At 38.3% G+C, this 19,972-nt stretch overlaps 1 protein-coding gene across 1 annotated transcript in view; it reads right to left on the bottom strand.

The window, feature by feature from the left end:
• Positions 1 to 10,259, bottom strand: part of LOC148110031 (uncharacterized) — a 99,110-nt gene extending 88,851 nt beyond the window's left edge. The window contains exons 1-2 of the mRNA XM_087861940.1: positions 8,072 to 10,259; positions 1,971 to 2,162 (exon numbers count right to left, since the gene is read on the bottom strand). Of these exons, the coding sequence (XP_087718066.1) occupies positions 1,971 to 2,162; positions 8,072 to 10,259 (2,380 nt within the window). The remainder of the gene's footprint in view (positions 1 to 1,970; positions 2,163 to 8,071) is intronic.
• Between the last annotated feature and the right edge of the window lie 9,713 nt (positions 10,260 to 19,972).

Genomic DNA, 19,972 nt, shown 5'->3' with positions numbered 1-19,972 from the left:
TCTCTCTCAAAAAATTATTAGAGGATTATAGTAAGAAGAAAGAGAGATTCTCTTGGAAGTAATTTGTGCATAAAGCAATGATTAGGAAAACTAAATATTAATAAGTATTGATTATTAAAATATTTTTTAAAAATTTGAACCGAATTCTGCAACATATCAATATAGAAACTGACGAGGGGAAGGGGGAATAGAAGTGGAAGAAAAGGAACATTACAACAAAATGTGAAGCAGTGGGGATATATTATTGGAAGTCTAAAAGTATTCTCCAGGGAGGTATTTCAAGAGTCTATGAACAAAAGAAGGATAATAAAACAACCCTATACAGTAGTATATGTGAAAATAAAAATTTAAGATTACAGATCCAGAGTCCTTGCTGCCAAATAGGAAGATGCAACTGGAGGAATTAGACATTGATCAAGGGACAAGAAAGAAACACTATCGGGACAAAATGGACCACTTACATTGTATTCTTCACTGTTCACATGAATGTAAGAACACTGTGGTGGGATAATACAGTACAGTGTTTTATTATTTAAATATTATTATGATTTTGCCCACACATTTATAGCTACATCCAATTCTTAATCTGTGCCAGCTCTGTAATTCACTCTGGAAATATTTTGCTCCTGCCTTCAGGATTTGTACTTGTGTCATTCTATTAGCTTGTCTGTAGGAATAGCCTAGAATAGTCACCACTGTCCCTATCATAAAGACTTCATTCTCTGCAACACAACTCTTGGGTTCCTGGACCCAATGTAACGTGTGTGTGCACGTGTGTGCATACCCCACGCCAACATGAATTCTCTGGACACCTAGCTGAAAATTCCAACCCTCTGAGCACTGTGGTAGCTTCCTCTGGTCATCAGCTCCACCTAGGTTGCCTAGAGCTTTCAAAAGTCACCCATTAACATAACAAAAGACACCTTTATTGCTCTCTTCACGGGAAATTCTAAAGATTTTGGGAGCTGTGAGCCAGGAACCAGTGGACTAAGACCAACTTTATGTGAGGGTGAATCTGAACAACCAAGTATATATTTTATATTTCTTATAAATCACAATATTGCATCAACTCTTTCTAAATTCTTTTTTTCTTTTCTTTCTTCCTCCTTTCCTCTCTGATTTCTTCTTTTTCTTTCTTCCTTTCCTTCCTTCCTTCCTTCCTTCCTTCCTTCCTTCCTTCCTTCCTTCCTTCCTTCCTTCCTTCCTTCCTTCCTCTCTCTCTCAGGTTTCCATATCAGTGTTTTTCATGAACAACTGGTATGTTTTGTAAATAACATGGAAATGATGAATGTCTACTACTTGGGTAAGTATCTTCTAACCACTAGTTGCTAGAATTTTGGAGCGAGATTAGTGGTGGTATGTACTGAATGTACTAATGCTCCCCTCTATTTTTTTTAACACATTTTTTTCCCTTTAGTTGGATTTCCTCACTGATGACCTACCTTCCATTCTCAATTGCAGTTGATTATGGGACTGGGGTATAATGCTGATTTAATAATACTCTTTCAATACCAAGAGAAACACCATCTCATTAAAATACACATCCATTTAGAGACAATTCCTCATTTTAGAAATGTTAAATCAAGAAGAAAATTATTTCTTTTAATCAAACATACTAATCTTAGCTTTTTACATTATACATCTTTTGTAAGCCAACGCAAATTCTTTTAAGTAGGGGACAAATTTAATTCTGTAAAGAATCCTATAGTTAGTTATTTCAGTTTCTGAAGAGAAAAGGAGCCTTAGTAGGCAGTTGTGTTTTGAAGGAGATAATTTACCAAGTTGGGATTCTTTAATGCATAATGAAGAGTTGATCATTCCAAAAATATCTGTTATATAAAAGGATATAATCACCACATTGCCATGTTTAAGCAGTGGGGTTTACATTCTGGAGATAAGAGGGAGGGGACCTGGTGAGCTTTACCTGTTGCTTTGCTCTGGTTTTGTAAAAGAAGGTGTTGTCTACTCACTGGATCCTTCAGTGATGTTGCTGGCAAATGAACTCTCCCCCGCTGAGCTGCATCTTTTGCCATCTTTGAATTGCTGCCTCCTTCTGGCCCACTGGTCTATTCCTTCTTCTTGGGAACCATCGCTGGCCCTTGTACTTCTGGGAGCCAATTCCTGGGATAACTTGCGGAGGCTATTTATTTCCAAATTCCAATCTAGATTAAAGTATGAAAGTGAGACAACATTTCAAGATAGGATTTCAAATATTCCAGTCTTTGAAACAGAATCACTGTAGCCTAGAATTAGAATAGTTCAACTCCTTCACGATTCACTTTTTAAACTTGTATTACGTGGGAAAAAAATCCATACAGATCGAAGGTGGGGGATCACCATGCATTACCTCAGTTGGATTCAATTCAGTTGATAATCCTTGGGTACCAGGAGTATGCCTGATATTATATTAGTTATTCCGGAAGAGCAAAGTGCACATAAATTGTTAATTATGCCCCCTGAATTTTCAAAAAGAAGACAAGATATTACCTGAATTAGTTAAATTACAATCTATGATAAAAAGTTTACTATTCCACTCAAGTCCTTTATGGTTTAACTTCTATTAATCACAAGCATGCAAATTTCATGATATTTTCTTGTTGCATGTGTTGATTCAAGATAAAGAAAAGGGAAAAAAAACTAAAATGAATGAGGCTTTGATAATTTCATATTTGAATAAATAGCAACTTTAAATACTTGATGTATTTCCAAACTGCTGCCTTCTGTCACCATAAGTCATGAGACTGTGTATTAATTAGAAGAAAGAAAATTACAAATAAACTAATTGCAATAAAACCAGATTTTAAGAAAACAACTAACAAAGTAAAAGAAAAGAAAAACAAAATAGCAAAGCACATAATACCTACTAGGTAATTTGATAGGCTGGGATTGGCTAAGATTTTACTTGCTTTTACTTTTTGACAATATATGAAAGGTAAGCAACATCAATTTAAAAAGAGAACAAATCATAACCTTTATTTTTTTTCTAAGGAGCAAAGCAGTTTTAAAATTTGGTCTTTATAAATTAAAGTCTAATTTATCAGTTTTTTCTTAGAACTATTTAAATAACAAATGGGATGTATCCGAGAATAAATTATCTTTTTGTATATATAATTATTAATGATTCATTTGCATAACAATGTAAATTTCACTTGTAAGGGACAAAGACCTGGAAGATGGGAAGAGTCATTATCCAATTCCTCTCATTTTCTATAACTCTGCTGTTGACCCCTACCTCTTCCTTAGGAAGTAAGAGGGACAGAAAAAAGACATTCTATATTTACTGTTCACTTTCTATACATATGTCATTTTTTTGGGGGGGAGGGAGAGAGACCACATGTGCGCATGGTGGGGGGTGTGGAGGAGGGAAAGGGAGAGAGAGAATCTTAAGCAGGCTCCATGCTCAACATGGAGCCCCACACGGGGCTTGACCTCACAACCCTGAGATCGATCATGACCTGAGGAGAAATCAAGAGTTGGACACTTAACTGACTGAGCCACCAGGTGCCTCATGTTCACTTTCTATATATTAATTTCCACTATTACTGGGGCTACAACTATGAATAAGATTACCTTTTATCCCCCCCCCCCGGGATTTTATACAGTGGTAGAACTTTTAAAAATTCTCTGGCCATTTTCTCCAATGCTCACTCTAGTTCCATTTGCCGAGATTAAGAAAGAGTCTAGGTTGACTCTGAAGGCATCCATGAGATAAGAAGGAAAATTTTCTAATGTCAACTATTTTACATTTAAAAGCAATTCTTTCCTGAAATTGCTGGAGAAAAAAAGTTCTATGAGCCTAGGAAACTGTGTGTGATGGAAATATGGCCCTGTGATATGATGGGAAAAGTTTTCCTCTAGCCTTTTCTTACATACATAAATGAAAAGAAATTCTGTGCCCTACCGTATGTTTTGTGCACGGGGTGCAAAGTATTACTCCCATTATCCTGCTTGGTATTTATAGAATCTCAGGCTTGCAAAAGTATGTAAGGTAATTTGGTCTAATTATCCCCTATATGCTTAAAACACTTTTATAAAATTTCTACCTAGTCATTCAATCTAAGCTTGAACACTTCCCATACTCAAATGTATTATCTGTTTACTACCTGGATCAGCATAATCCTTGAATATTTCAAACTGATATAGAAAATTTTTACTTGGTGAGTTGAATCTATATCTCAGTAACCTTCATTCACATATAAGCTTCTTCCTCATTCCATGAAAATCCAGTGGATGTTTACTGAGCCTTTCTAGGAATCCGGCAATGTGCTTGCCTGACGTGGGGCTGGAACGAAGAGCACCTTCCTCTCCTTGGTCTCCAGCTCACTTTGTAGACCTCCCTTGGGCTTTCAAAGTGATAGCTTGCTTGCTTGCTTGCTTTTTTCACAAAGTGGTACTTTTATATTGTTACATTCATGCTTGATAAAACATTAGTGTGTCTTTTAATGAACATACTATTCCTACATTTTAATAGAGTCCTTCAGAATACTTGAGTGTCTTATAGTCTAGAGATTCATATATATACATTATTATATATGTATGTGTGTGTGTGTGTGTGTGTATATATATATATATATATATATATATATATATATGATATAAAATCCAGATCTCCAGCTCTCTTGAAATATCAGAAGACCTGGCTCTACTAGACCGGCATTCTCATTCTCTGGGGACAGAGCTCCCCCTCGGTCACCAACACTCCATTATTTCTCACATGCAGCCTGCTTTACTCATTTACATTATCTGCCAGGCTCCTGTAAGCAGTCCAGATTGTGACCTCTAATCTAGTTAATTTGCAAGCACACACACAGATGGGTGGAAGGGACTGCATAATACAGAACTTCTTCAACTTATGATAGGGTTGTGTCTTGATAAACTCATTGTAAATTGAAAATATCACAAGTCAAAAATGCATTTAATGTGCCTAACCTCCTGAACGTCATAGCTTAGCATAACTTACCTTAGCTGCGTTCAGAACACTCACATTAGCCTACAGTTGGGCAAAATCATCTCACACAAACCCTGTCTTACAGTAAAGTGTTGAATAGCTCACATAATCCATTGAATACTGTACTGAAAGTAAAAAATAGAATGGCTGTGTGGGTTCCAAAGGATTGTAAGTGTGTGGGTTTCTTGTCCTTGTGACCGTGTGGCTGACGGGAGCTGGGGCTGCCACTGCCCAGCATCATGAGACAGTATAGCACCACATATCACCAGTTGGGAAAAGATCAAATTCAAAATTCGAAGTACACTTTCTACTGAATATGTATCACTTTTGTACCATCCTTGCGGTGAAAAGTTTAAATTGAATCATTGTAAATCAGGGGCTGTCTGTATTATTTTTTTTTTAAGATTTTATTTATTTATTTGACAGAGAGACAGACAGCCAGTGAGAGAGGGAACACAAGCAGGGGGAGTGGGAGAGGAAGAAGCAGGCTCCTAGCGGAGGAGCCTGATGTGGGGCTCGATTCCAGAACGCCGGGATCACGCCCTGAGCCGAAGGCAGACGCTTAACCGCTGTGCCACCCAGGCGCCCCTATATTATTGTCAGCACTCTCATGCCAGGGATTCTTAATCTGAGGGACAAGGACAGAATCTGAGGAATTGGAGGAACCTTTTGAAAATTTAGGCATAAGTCATGCCTATATCAAATTTATAGTTTTCTGGTAAAACAGTACAAAGATGTCCCAGTTCCTCAAAGCAATCTATACCCTGAAAAGATTACAAAATCCTGGCCTGAGGTATCAATAGTATAATAATAATAGTATTGAATAACATATAAAAATATTCATAGCTCTAGGAGAGTCAAATCCAAGCAAATATTTAGAGATTTAAATATCTTTTAATACAAGCATCTATATTTCTGAAGCATTTCCCTGTTTTTGTTTTGTTTTGTTTTCATGTGTGAACATAGAGTTTTGCACAAGGAAACCTGATGTGATTTCTCTGAATTCTTGCATTCAACAAATATTCGTGGAGTGCCTGCTCTGTAGGACAGGCACTGTTCTTTTTTTTTTTTTTTTTAAAGATTTTATTTATTTATTTGACAGAGAGAGACAGCCAGCGAGAGAGGAAACACAAGCAGGGGGAGTGGGAGAGGGAGAAGCAGGCTCATAGCGGAAGAGCCTGATGTGGGGCTCGATTCCATAACGTCGGGATCACGCCCTGAGCCGAAGGCAGACGCTTAACCGCTGTGCCACCCAGGCACCCCAGACAGGCACTGTTCTGGTGTGTGATGATCGAAACAGAAAAAAATCCATGCCCTCATGATTACATTTTTGTGGGAGAAGACAGAACAAATAAACTAGTAAACTAGATAGCATATTAGAAGGTGAAAAGGACTACGCATAAAAGTAAAACACAGAAAAAGGATTATACATGGGCTGGAAAAGGACAAGACTCAGATTGGCGTTTTAGACTGAATGGCCCGAGAAGTCCTCACTGACAACTGAGAAGGTACCACGTGAGCAAAACTTTGAGGGGATGAGAGTGAACTACATGGGCATATGGGGGAAGAATGGTCTAGGTAGTGGAAGCAGCCCAAGCAAAGGACCTGATATAGGATCTTGCCTGGCAGGTTCTAGCAACTCCAGGAAGTCACTGTGGCTGGAGCAGAATGACCCAGGGGAAGAGGAGTAAAGGGGCAAGAGGGAGAGTTGTAGGAACAGCCTGTTGCTGAACCACAGTAACACAAGGACCGGCAGTTGCAGTTGTTCACCCAATGAGACAATTTCGAAGTCTACTGAAGTACGGCATCGGCTTTGGGAGGATTCCAACTTGAATTATTAATTTACTTAAGGAAATGTGCCTTGCTGGGAGAGGCAGTCCAGGAAGGAGCATGGCCTTGGGGGAAGGAGAGCGCGCTTGGGAGGGATATCCATCCAGGGGAGCAACGCTTCTGTTCTGGGAGACACAAGTGCTCTTACTGCAGATCTGCCTCTTGCTGACTCAAATAATTATGGACTGAAGCAAAAGTGGGGTTCATGCCATTGATCTTGCTATCTGGAGCTATGTCAGCACTTGGAAGCGGCCGCTGTGACTGCTGAAATTTACTGTACAGAGAATAAATATGCTAAAATAACACAAATTTCATGTGTTATGCCAACACTTATATAACCGTGCTTTCCGAATTTTACTTCTACTTTTAGATCATATTAATTCCATTGCAAAAATTAGGGATGGAACAGTAAAAGAGAGTTTCGTTGTTCCTGGACACATCAGGAATGTTGCCGGTGGTTTGGAAGGAAGTTTTTACTTGTTCAAGCTGTGTTTTAATAGATCATGTGGAATAATGCTAACGTTAGATATAAAATATTTTTGACTTACTGAGGAAAACTGACGAGGGCCTTCTGTGAAGTGGCCAAAATGATATAATGTCGACCCAAGATTGAAAGCAGACAGGGCAGTATTATGTACTTAGAAAAGGGCTTCTATCTTAGCCCTCTGGAGGTCTGGAGAGCTGCTGGGTTCTGTCAATGTTTTGAGCAGGGCCAACCAATGCACAGGGGAGGGCAGGGGGTCTGCTTGAGGTCAGACGCCCCATGGATGGCTCAATCAGGATTAGCCACGGCCGTTTCTGGTGTTTGTCCTTTGCTTTGATTACTATTCCACGTGGCCTCCTGAAACATGTACATCATCCTTCTGCAACACCCCAGCAAGGTTTCAGAACACATTTGATCACTGACATATTCTTCCTATTATAAATATGCTTAGCTTGCAAAAAGGAAAGGAATGGTAGATTATTTAAGAGTGGCAAAAGGCTAACGTTTCCTACAAAATTGATTTGGCAATACATCAACCTTTTAAAGAGAAATTGATTTTTTAAAAACTTTATATTAAACCGCAGCCTTGGTGATTTTGTTATGCGCTATTTATGGGTGGGGTAGGTGATAATGTAAAGAAGCAGGCTGATATAGGCTTGCCCATATTCATCTAACTCTAAAATATTCAATATATCTTCAGCAATAAAGAGAAAATCCCAAGCAATAAAAAAAAGCCCTCACATTAGGACTTTCCAAAGCTCAAACATGTGAGAGCAATGAAAGTTAAAGATTCTATATAGCCACTGTACCTGTCAAGGCCTGCTGCTTCCGAGGCGACAGTAATATGTCTAGTTGGTGATAGTAAGTTTCCTTTGGGTCATTTTTATCTCCTTCAGAATTTGGCTTTGTTGATGCAATCCTTTGGCACTCTGCTGACTCCTGTTCAAAGCTGGTTAGTCCAAGGCCTTTTTCATCTTGGTTACCATATTGGTCTGCATCATTGGTCAGAGTGTTCTCGATCATAAACAGATTATCTGTAGCACATGCCGTGCAGCTGAACTCAGCGGTGTTCGGAAAATCCATTTGAAAACAGACTTCATCATGATTCTCATTTGACGGGTCTTCAAAATCTCTACGGCACGCCTCCTTTACCACTGGTGTTACTTGGAATTTGTCTTTTTCACCATTTCCCAGAGAGGTGGGTGAGTCTTCAGGATTTTTCATTCCCATGGGACAATTAGAATGAACCATGCCTTCTTTGTCATTTTGAATAATTAATCTTTGCTCTAACGCATCAGTTATTAAGGTCATGACTAGCTCTGTTGTGGTGCTGGGAGCTGCTGTCTCTGGGTGACTTGCCTGGGATTTTGCTGCTCCCCAGTCTGCCGTGCTGTGGCTGCTACTGTTGACTGGGCTGCCAGCAGAGGGGCTGCTGGAGGATGCAGGGCTGTGAGTGGGACACTCTGTACTCTTCATTTCGAACGGTTGCTCTGCTTTTGTACGAGAGTCACTATGTAAAGTGGCTTCGTGAAAGTCTCTGTCAGGCACACCATGTTCTTCCTCATAGTTTTTCAAAAACTCAGCACAGTGATCAAAGGAAAATGTATCCCCAAGGATTTCCTTAGGTTCCGAATGTCCGGTGGCCCGGTGGGATGGACTGAATGAGGTGGAAGACTTCAGAATGTTTTGACTGAAAGGCAAAGATAAAGAATTTGATTTCTCACAACAATCTGCAGGTGGAATTCTGCTGCCTTTGCAATAAATGCTGGCTGTCTTTTCTCCTATAAGCTGCATGCTCGGAGAAGACAAAGAACACACGTCAGAGTCTTTGCCATCTTGAATGGGGAAGATGTCAGTAATGGCACTTGACAGATAATTTATTCCTTCTGTGTTTTGCCTTATACACAAGTCTGATATGACATTTTCTGGCATATCAAGGATGATTTTTCTCTCTCTGTCCACATCCTTGGGATCCTCAAAAGGCATTTTCCTTAAGTCCATATCACTTAAACCTGTGGTCTTTAGGGTATCTTGTGAAGTAGGAAGAATGTTTTCGAGAAGAGTCTCAGCCTTGGAGAGTGGTTTCTTTTTGAGGGTGTTCCGGCTAATTTTGAAGTCGTCCTGCTGAGAGATGGCAGATTCTACCTCAGAGTCATCTGAAACTGAAGATAGCATATCAGGCTCATTCTTCTTCCTCTGAGGGGTTGAGCACAGAAAGTCCACAGCTGTACCAACATTCTTCTCCTTCTGGACAGCAAACACAACAGGAGGAGAGACACACAAACCATCTGAACTCTGATGCCTGTTCTCAGGCTGCCACTTTTCATGGTGCCTAATATCAGATGGTGCAGAAGACCTGGAACATTCTTTAGTAGACTGATTGGAGGAAATGTTTCTGTATTTAGCTATTTTCTCCCTTCTTTTAGGATGAGTTATATTAATCAATATGTTCTGTTTCTTACTCATGTATTTAACTTTAATTCCTTTTTCTACAATGCTTACTTTCAGTGAGGGTCTCTCTGTTCTGGCAACTTTTTCAGATTTAGATGTCTCCTCAGGTTTTAGTTCTTCTCCCAACATATCCCTACATCTAGAAGAGCAGCTTCTAGACATGTACCATCTCTGAATGTGTCTGGAAGAGTAATGTTGGTGACATTTTGGACATCTCCTCTTTGTTGGGAACTGCATTTCTGTTTTACAGAAAAATCTGTTCTTGATTTCTACTTGCATACTGAAAGCCCCACATTTCACTTCTGTAATAATTTTGCCTTTTGCTGGTTTAAGGTTTTCTACCATGTTTGGGAAATCCTGCAGTGTACTTTTTCCTGATAATGATTCTTCACAGGCATTAAACATGGCCTCTGATAAGACTTTGTCTTGTCGATGAGAAATGGATGAAGGAGGATCATCATTTTCCTTCTCCCTACTTATTTTGCTGTCAGATAAAAGTGGTTTATTATCTTTAGGGAGGAAAGTGGAATTCTGTTTTCCATGCATAGAAACAGATGTATGCTCATCTCCATTTTCCCTAGATTTCCCTAATGCCCTAGTCTGATGAAACACAGCTTTTGGGGTGTCTCCTTTGACTTCCTTTTCAAGATCTCTTCTATTTTTTTGGTGTCCTTGATTAGCAAATTGAGGTTCACCTAAAGAAGAAAAAAAAAAAAAAAGAAAAAAGAGAAGAAGAAGAAATAAAGAAAAAAGACAAAAGGTTCCTGTGTCCATTTAGAGAGCAGATGGGATGCAAATTCTAGGGTACAGTTCAGTGCACGTTCTTGGTGTGTTGGGCAACATTTTGATTCATTTCTGGTATGTAAAGGTATTTTCCATAAAAATTCATTTCCAATAAATATCTGAGTTTAAATCAGTTATCTTAGAATGCAGAATATTACTTGGTAGTTCTAGAAACTAAGAATGTAATTAAGCTTTACTTTAAAACAGAGACTTCTAAAATGGGTGAAATGAACATTTCAGAACAAATTTTGCAAATAAATTTTAAGAGACTCCTTGATAAAGAATAAGTTGCCATGATCAAGTATTTGAACATGGCATCATAATACTACATATAATACTACTAGAATACAGGCTAAATCAAGCTTGATTTAATTTGAGAAGGTACAGCAAATAAAGAGACCCAAGTAAGGGTTATAAACAGTCTTTTAAATAGGTCCTGTAGTTTCCTTTGCCTGGGAAAGAGGCTTTTTATAGCACAGAGAAGGTGTCCTAGTATTGCCAGATGCTCTCATTTTCCAGGAGAGAACTAGAATCTGGATTTATTATACTGTGAAATCTCCTGATTTCTAAAGATTGTGTCACATTTTAAAAAAATTCTGTTTCAGAATCAAATAAAGAATCATAGGTTTAGCGATCACTCACTACCTTCCAACTTTAGGTTCTCAAGCATCCTGGAGTCCCATGGAGTTCCCATTTGCCTCTCTGCTAGTCTGAGGGAATGGCTTTTCTCACGGCAAGTACTGAAAGAGTCCCCAGCAGGTCTGCTTACAATCTGAGAGCCGTAATGTAGAAATCGTGGGAGAAAAGACATGGAAACATATCTCTCGAAAGCCCGTTTACATTAGAGCATGAATACCCTAGTAGTTTATGCTGGTGGACTGTCTTCCAAAACTATAGATTACAGTTTATTCTTAAATAACACCCTCATGCCAAGAACAGTTCAGTTTATAGCCCTTTTCAATTTCATAATTTTATAGTTTATAGGCTCTTTCAACTGACTACACTTCAATTTCTACGACTAGTAACATAGAACTGAGACGGTTACATAATAATCCATTGATAACAGATTCTAAGAACCGAGGTCTTAATAGTCTTTGAATAAGTAAATATATATATACTTTTAAACTTTTATTATTTGCAATATATACATACATACCAAACTTCTAAATTGTTTTATAACATTTACATGTATTCATCGTCTTACTTTTTATAGGCATTCTGTGATAAAAAAAACAAAGTACATAGCTGGGTAGTTCATTTTATACATACTTATAAAACCAATGAATTAGACTTACATACTGTGGGATTCAAGATTTTCCATTTTTTATAGACTTTTCTTCTTTTCCTTCTCATTTTGGGAAACTGAGCATCTTCAGCTTTCACTGTCCTTTGAAAGCATAAAATTTGAAATTATTTTGCACTCAGAATTTAGGTTTAGTAAAATCACTAACTTAACTCATTTGTTAACTTGATAGCATAGTATCTTTCTCCTGTATTCAATAGTGTTCTCCTTTGAATACATTTTATTACCATAATTATATTTTCCTTTCCTGTTTAATTCTACCCTATTTAGTGCATTATCATATCCCATGGGAACATTCAAACATGTGTTTTTTTCATATGTGTAGACATTTAGGATGCAAGTTATACAAACATATTCTGTTTCACTAATTATTTTTATATTCCAACTTTTCTTAGCCTGATAGAAATATGATTTTTGTGAAGTCGACGTAAATTTATTATCATCAGATTTCTAGCCCTGCTAAATTGAGTGGGGTAGGGAGATGGGGAGATGATTTACCTCCATTACATTATCACCATAAACACTATATTTAAATATTATAAGACTGGATACACACTCTAGAGTCTTAGTAGAAGATAAAATTAATTCTGTACCTTTATTGTGAAACAAAGGATTATTTTCCCTGTTGATGATGTCTTAACTAATAAAAAGTATTGGGAAAGTTATTGGGGGGAGATGCAGCCTCGTAACTTCCCCAGGATCACCTCAGTAGGCACCTGCCTGTGCTTAGAGCTGTGCCTGATTCAATTGCTTTCCTCTTAGAGGATTAAACTGTCTGCAAAGACCCAAAGAGAAATAGCTTCACTCTGAAGCAATTGTTTTGAGTGTATTTAGCTAGACTGTGCCTTTGGATACCTCGGCAGAGCAGCTCAACTTTTATCTGTTTTACCCATAACTCAAATAAAACAGGGCTGTTTTGTGGCCAGTTTTGGCAAAAATTTATTTAAATTCTTCTTAAATCTCTGTCCTCAAAATCTCCTATACCATGGTATATGATGATTTCAAATCGCTTTTCCTCCATAAACTCTCAAAATCTCTTAACTTTCTGAAAATTCTTTCTCCTTAGGCAACCTTTTTTAGATAGAGTAATTGACACTCTTTAAGCGTCTTCCAATTATCCTTTCTATTCTTTCCCCCAATAGGCGCAATTAAGTTCCTATGGCTGACTAAGCAAGCAATAATCCTTTCTTCTTAGAAGACCGACATGGGGGTTGGGTTGGGGAGAGGATTACAAACACATAATTAATATCTTTCTTTTTTTTAATTCCTGTCTTACACGTATTGGGTTTTCTAATTTAAAAAATGCTTCAAAAGCCCTTGACTAGGTTATCGACTATTTCTCCATGGTCCCATATAGTTTGAACAGCAAAATGCAGGGGGCTCCTCTGTGTTTAGTAGAGAGTACTCTGGGCTTTGGCTCAGAAGGTCTGGGTTGTTGACTGGCTCCGGGGCTTACTCAGGGCGGTCACGCAATTTCTGTGAGGCCGAGTTTCCTTTGACTCTGAGATGGAAATGGTAACAATTTTCACCTTACAGAGTCGTCTTGAAGAAACAACTGCAAATGTGTGATGAATGGTTTCAGTCAAATGGCGTCTATCATTCTTAACCTTATATTGGAGAGGATATACATATCTGTTAGATACACACGTTAGTATTGAGCAGCGCCTGACATGGGGAGAATATCCACCACATCAGAGCTGCAGGTGAATGCTTAGATAGAGCCGATCAAAGCCATCAACTCTTTTTGGGCTAGAATAGCTAAATGAAGCGTGCAAGATCATCCCGTTCAAAATTCTCATTTTGCATGGGAAAAAACTGATACCCAGAGAATCCTGGCTTCCTTTATCACACTAGTAGTGGCAAATTAAGGACTAGAACCCAGGCTGTTAGGAATGAGGCTAACTCTCTCTTTGAGCAGACATACAGAGTATAGATGCCCTGAGATTGCTTCTGATCATACAGAGCAAATTTTATATTCTTTTGGCACTTAAACTTGGAAAGAGCATGACAATTTTGATCCAGGAAATTGAATGTACTGCTGAACATTGAGTATGTACCTAGTATCTAGCACAGTGCCGGACACATAATGGACACCTAATAAATATGTATGACTAAATGAATTAGATGGACTGCTCAATCTGCATCTAATTATGTTTTTAATAGTGTACCCTCTTGTATTTCTAAATGTATTCATTATTATTACTGTGTATTAATTTGTTGATTGTTAATAAAGGTCTACTTTTGAACAAATACACTGCTGACCTTCTTCCCCACTAGTTATCTCTCTTGCTCCGTACTTCCATTAGAGGTACCAAAGTCAATGGTAGTGCCTGGAAAAATTGGCATAAGTCCCACGAGCAGTCTGTTGTGGGTGCCACAAATTCTAGTTTACTTAAATGGCAGCAAACATTTCCCCCATTTGCCTGTTAAACAGGGCATGGCTGCAATGACATTGTCTTAATTGGCCCTGAGCAAAAGGAGGAGTGGGAGAAGGTGTTCCTTAACGTCTTAGTCTACTGTTTCTTTGTCCTTTTTGGGGACCCTCTTCTTCCTGGTCAAATCACTGTATTCTCTCCCCAGCCTCTCTCCCATCTTTTAGAAAGAGATTAATAGATTTATTCATAGAGACAGTGCTTGCTTAGGACACCGGAAAGCAGGGGGTACCAAGGTTTTAAAAGATTAAAGAATTTGATATTTGATATTTCACAAAATTTCAGAGCACTCATCACTGGCAAAATCAGAATATTGTTGGATTTCCTTCCACATGGTTTAGAATTTTTAATTTCACATCAATGTCACAATCATTCCAAAGCTTTCCTACAATGATTTAATAATATTTGCATACTGGGGCGTCTGGATGGCTCACTTGGTTCAACCCCCTACTCTTGATTTCCGCTCAGGTCATGACCTTAGGGTCATGAGATTGAGCCCGGCTTTGGCTCTGCTGGGTGCGGAGCCTGCTTAAGATTCTCTCTCCCTCTCCTTGTGCCCCTCCCCCCCCCCCCCCCACCGCATGCACACATGCACAAGTGCAAGCTCCTTCTCCCCAAAAAAAGTTTTTTTTGAGGGTTGCCTTGGTGGCTCAGTCAGTTAACCATCTGCCTTTGGCTCAGGTCATGATCCTGGGGTCCTGGGATGGAGCTGGGCACCGGGCTTCCTGCACACCGGGGAGTCTGCTTCTCCCTCTCTGCTGCTCCCCTTCCCCCTGCTTGTGCTCTCTCTCTCAAATAAATTAAATTTTTTTTCATGTTTCTTATCTCTAACACAAATATTTCACAGTTTCTCTTTTTTCTACCCTCCTATCCCTGCCCCTCTTCCCACTCTCCATGATGATGTGGACACATGATCAGAGGAAATAGAAGCTGAGGGAAATTCTCTCTGTTTCCCAATACCAAAACTGTAAACTTCTTTGTTTCATTTGTATCATATACTATCAAATCTCTGTTATTTGGAAGATGAAGTGGTCCGTAGGACCATTTTCCTGTAATTATTCCTCTCCTCTCCAGTAGTGTCAATTTTTGTCTTCTGTTGCATCATTCTCATGTCAGAATACAAATATTCCCTGACCACCCCATCTATTGTCACATGCCTCTATTCACCTTCAGGACAACACATCTTGAAGGAGTTGTCTATCTATTCTGATTCCACTTTATCTCCTCACTACTCTTCCAAACCCACTCCAAGCAGTCTGTTATCTGCCCACCCCACTGGGTGCACTCTTGCCCCAGTCACCAGTGACATCTATATTGCCAAAGCTAATTGTCCCTTCTCTGTAGTCAGGTTTTTCCCACTTTTAGCAGAATTTGACACAATTGGTCATTCTGTTCTTCTTGACTCTATTCCTTCCTTTAGATTCCATGGTGCCACGCTCTCCCAGTCCTTGTCTCGCTCCACTGACCACTCTTCTTAGACGCTTTTGCTGGATCTTTCCACGCTCAGGATCTAATCTTCAGCATCTTTGGCATTCTTTTTCCTTCTTCATCACCTCTCTCCCTAGGAAATCTCAATCATTTTCATGGCTTTAAGACCATCTATATGGATGACTCTAAAATTCATAACTCCACTCCTGACTTCTTCCCAAGTCCAGTGAATCATGAATCTTTCCAGTCTCAGCCGACAGCTTCACCATCTGTCTAGCTCACATCAAATACTGACGTATCACCTTTGACTCTTCCTTTAACTTACTTTCCTCCTCAAAACCATTAGCCAGTTTTCTCTACACTATTTCTAAATATCTTATCCTAATATATCTATTTATTTTCTTCTCCTTGCTACCACCCCAACCTAAACCTCCTTCCTTCTCTCCCTATATGTGTATCTATGTGTGTATACATGTATATATTTGAGTCTAGATTTTTAAAATATATATAATATATACATATTTATCATGTATATACATATTTATCATGTCTATATTTTTATATTACATATTTTGTATATTTTGTATGTATTTGTATATCACATATTTATCATGTATATATTATTTTTATATTATATTTAAAAATATATATTATATTTTAAAAATCTTGACTACTACAAAAGTTTTCTGCTTTCTTCTATATTTATATCCTTTGATTATTCATCTAGCCAGCAGAATTTTTAAATATATAAATTAAATCACGTCATCCTCCTGTTTAAAATTCTCTAATGCCTTCTCATTTCACTTTGAAGAAATTTTAAGCACTTTGGTGGGTTTTTTTTTTACACATATGCATAAAGTATAATTTTATTCACAAGTAAAATATATCATCATTAGACGTTGGGATGTATATTAAGGTATACTTTCCATTGCAGATTCCCTGGAATTATATTTTTCATAAATGTTTATTTGTTCTGTGCAAAATTGGTAATAAAGCTTAGAAAAGTTACCATGATTGCTGTTATATATGAGCTGAATCCTATCACATTGGAGAACATTATATTGAATTTTATAGATCTTTTCTCTAACTGGGTTTTGACTCATTACTATAATTTACAGAAGAATGAGGAAAATATAAACAGGGAATACCAGCAATATCCTTCTAGTGCAGAATTATATAGTGAAAACATTATCCTGAGAAAACTGTTAGACGGTAGAGATTTCTTTTTAAGGGTATTAGAAAATTTTACTGGTATCACTTTTCTGACAAATTATTTAAAAATTCCCAATTGTATTGCTAAGCTGAAATGTTTTCCTTGGAACATTCAGAAGCAATGACCTATTACCAATATGAAGAGAAAGAGTCATAAAAGGGTACATAATGGTCACTATTAAAATTCTAAAAGGAGACTAAATATGATGTCAACGATACTTCAATTTAAAAAAAGAAAGAAGAAAAGGAAATTCAGAAGGTTAAATGCTTAACTTCCAGGGTAGCGCACTATCTCTCTTTAATGTCCTTAATAGCCACTGGCTCCAGTTTTCTGTAGAATTTGAAAGAAATCTTAGTGTATTTCTTATGCCTTTATACCCTTGATTTTAACACAAAGCCCATGTTCTCTGTTTAAATCTTTAAAGGAAATTTATACACGTAAGACGCACTATGGAAATATCAAGCTTAAAAATATTCAAAGAAAAGAAAATTCTAAAACTTCCATTTATTTTTGAAAGTGTACAAACTTGTCTTCTGTCATTCCTGACTTTGAATGGCATGGATTTTAAACTATATCCTTTTGGCCTTTATTTTTAAAAATTATATAAAGCATAAGAAGAAGAATATTGGAAAAAGGCTGTTTCAGTAATGCCCGTATATCACTTCAAATTTGTACTCTACTTACATGGTGCTGCAAGGATGAAAGTTTACAAACTTGGCTGCTCGGTAGTAATTCTTAATGAATAGTTTCCTAGTGTCTTGAAACTAAACAGCTTTAGTAAAGATCATTTAGGCAGTCTCAGTACTATTGCAAGTTGTTCTTTACGCCTCGACTTCTTTCCCTGTGTTGAAAACGTCGAAGACTAAATGTATGTCTACCTATATTTATATACATTCATCTGGGTGAAATATTGGAATCCATTAAGTTCAAATTTTAAAATACAAACATCCAAATCTCACATCCAGTGAAACCAGCTTTTCCTTTCCCCAGGCACACAATAAGCAGGTTGTCGAAGCTCGCAGGTAGTGTTCATGTTCGTGGTGATCCCTGGACATAATCTGTAAAGGTTTTGAGTCCACTAGATGTAAAAGAACCTCAGTACTAAAATTATTATCTTTAAACATAAGGTTTGTTGGAATGCCATCACCTAATTTGACCCATAATGGATCAAACATAACTTAGAGGATGAGGGTAATGCTTGGAGAGCAAGAGGCACACCCTGTATAAGTTAAATCAATCTCTGCAGAAATGAAATGCAGATAGAGAAGAGTGCCGTGCAGGGTGGAATTTATTAGTGTTCATATGACTATTATTACTGTTTTAAAAACTGTGTAGGGAAAAACTTCTATTAGTGACCAAAAGGAAATTGAGCTCAGTATTTAATTAAGTTTGAAGGATGAACTGAAAATAAAAGTCCCTTATACTTCCGAGAAAGTGTCTGCTGTTTGTTCCAGGATAGACAGGCATGAGATCTCCTACCCAAATCCCTCATATGGCGTCAGAGGAAACAGAGAGAGGCAGCAAATTGCCCAAGGAAATAGAGCGCTGAGAGCCTGCCCCGTTTCCTCTTCCACCATGGCAGGACTCTGAAAGTGAAGAGTTTTTCTACTTAAGATTTTTGAAAGATGTTTATTGCTTTACTGTGTTAAGTGTAGGGGGTCTTCCTGACATGCCTCAGGAACTATCTTTTTTTTCCTCTCACTTGATTATAAAAAGAAAGGAATCAAATTTTAGTTGGGAAAACCCAGTGTACTTCCCACAGACGTAGCCTTAATAGTTTGGCAGTCTGGGCTCTGGGCTCAAGGTCCTGAGCTGGACCTAACGTGGAAATGTAAATATAATGTAAACTTCAAGGAGTTTACAGGGATTTTCAGAGTGTGGAAAATATCACTGAGCAACTTGCTAAAAATGTAGATATGGGGCCTCACTTTAGAGAGTCAGATTCTGAGGCAGGGCACAGGAATATGCATTTTTAGTGAGCACCCGCTCTCCTACCCCCTGGCAACCCCCTGATTCTTTTTTTTTTTTTTTAAAGATTTTATTCATTTATTTGACAGAGAGACAGCCAGTGAGAGAGGGAACACAAGCAGGGGGAGTGGGAGAGGAAGAAGCAGGCTCCTAGCAGAGGAGCCTGATGTGGGGCTCGATCCCATTACGCTGGGATCACGCCCTGAGCCGAAGGCAGACGTTTAACCGCTGTGCCACCCAGGCGCCCCCAACCCCCTGATTCTGATTGAGAAACCCCATTGCAGCGGATACAACTAGATAGGTGGGATGGAACTCAGTCAGAAAATCTTTAACAGCCTTAAGATTTTAGAGGAGGGCAGTCCTGAGGAAACTTGCAATGAATTTGGTTTCACTTTATTCCATCTCATTTTCCTCCTCTCCAATTGGTATACACTAAGGTTTAAATTTCTTGTTGTTTTGTTTTAAGCACGGATCGTTTTTCTTTCTGTATCAGCAAGCTTCTAGGGAGAAAACTCCTTGAGAATTCACTTAGTGTTTTTTTTTTTTTACTCCGCCCCATGTAAAGAAGCTCTACTAAAATTGTGTCCTAAATCAATCTTAGGTATTAACTCTCCAGTATCCTTCTTTCATCTTGTGTTAACCATTATCTGTGATAAAAATCTAGCAAGTCAGATTAGCAGGCCAGGACCACTAGAGTAAGAAGATGTCATGTTATATTTTTGATTGCTTATCTCCCATGTTCACCTTTGACTTCTCAGAGTTAAAGGGTTCCTATATCTTGGGATTGACTTTGTTTATAAGAGCCAGAATGGTTGGCAGGTACATGGGGCATTATGGTGCAAAGGAAGGATTCAGAAGGAGAGTACTTGGTAGAGTGAATGAGGTACCCAGCCCTTGATCTTCCTATTTATAATGGTGCATCCATCAGCTGGTTTCCTTAGAACTCCAGTATTTGGTGGACATGGCTCTTTATGAGGCACCTCTAGTGAGACTGTTCTCCGCCTCTGAACCAGACCTCTGGCTGCTCCACTGTCAACCTGACTTGAGCCAACAGAGCTTTAGAGGAAATTTAATTTTGGACCCAGCAAAGGTAGGTAGAACACCCCAGTTTTATATAGCCGTTGATTATCCC

The sequence above is a fragment of the Ursus americanus genome, chromosome 5 (genome assembly GCF_024610735.1).
Source record: "Ursus americanus isolate L20-20 chromosome 5, mUrsAme1.1.p, whole genome shotgun sequence".
Classification (NCBI taxonomy): Eukaryota; Metazoa; Chordata; class Mammalia; order Carnivora; family Ursidae; genus Ursus; species Ursus americanus.
The sequence above is the reverse complement of the archived record's forward strand: the minus strand, read 5'-3'. Positions and strand labels throughout refer to the sequence as shown.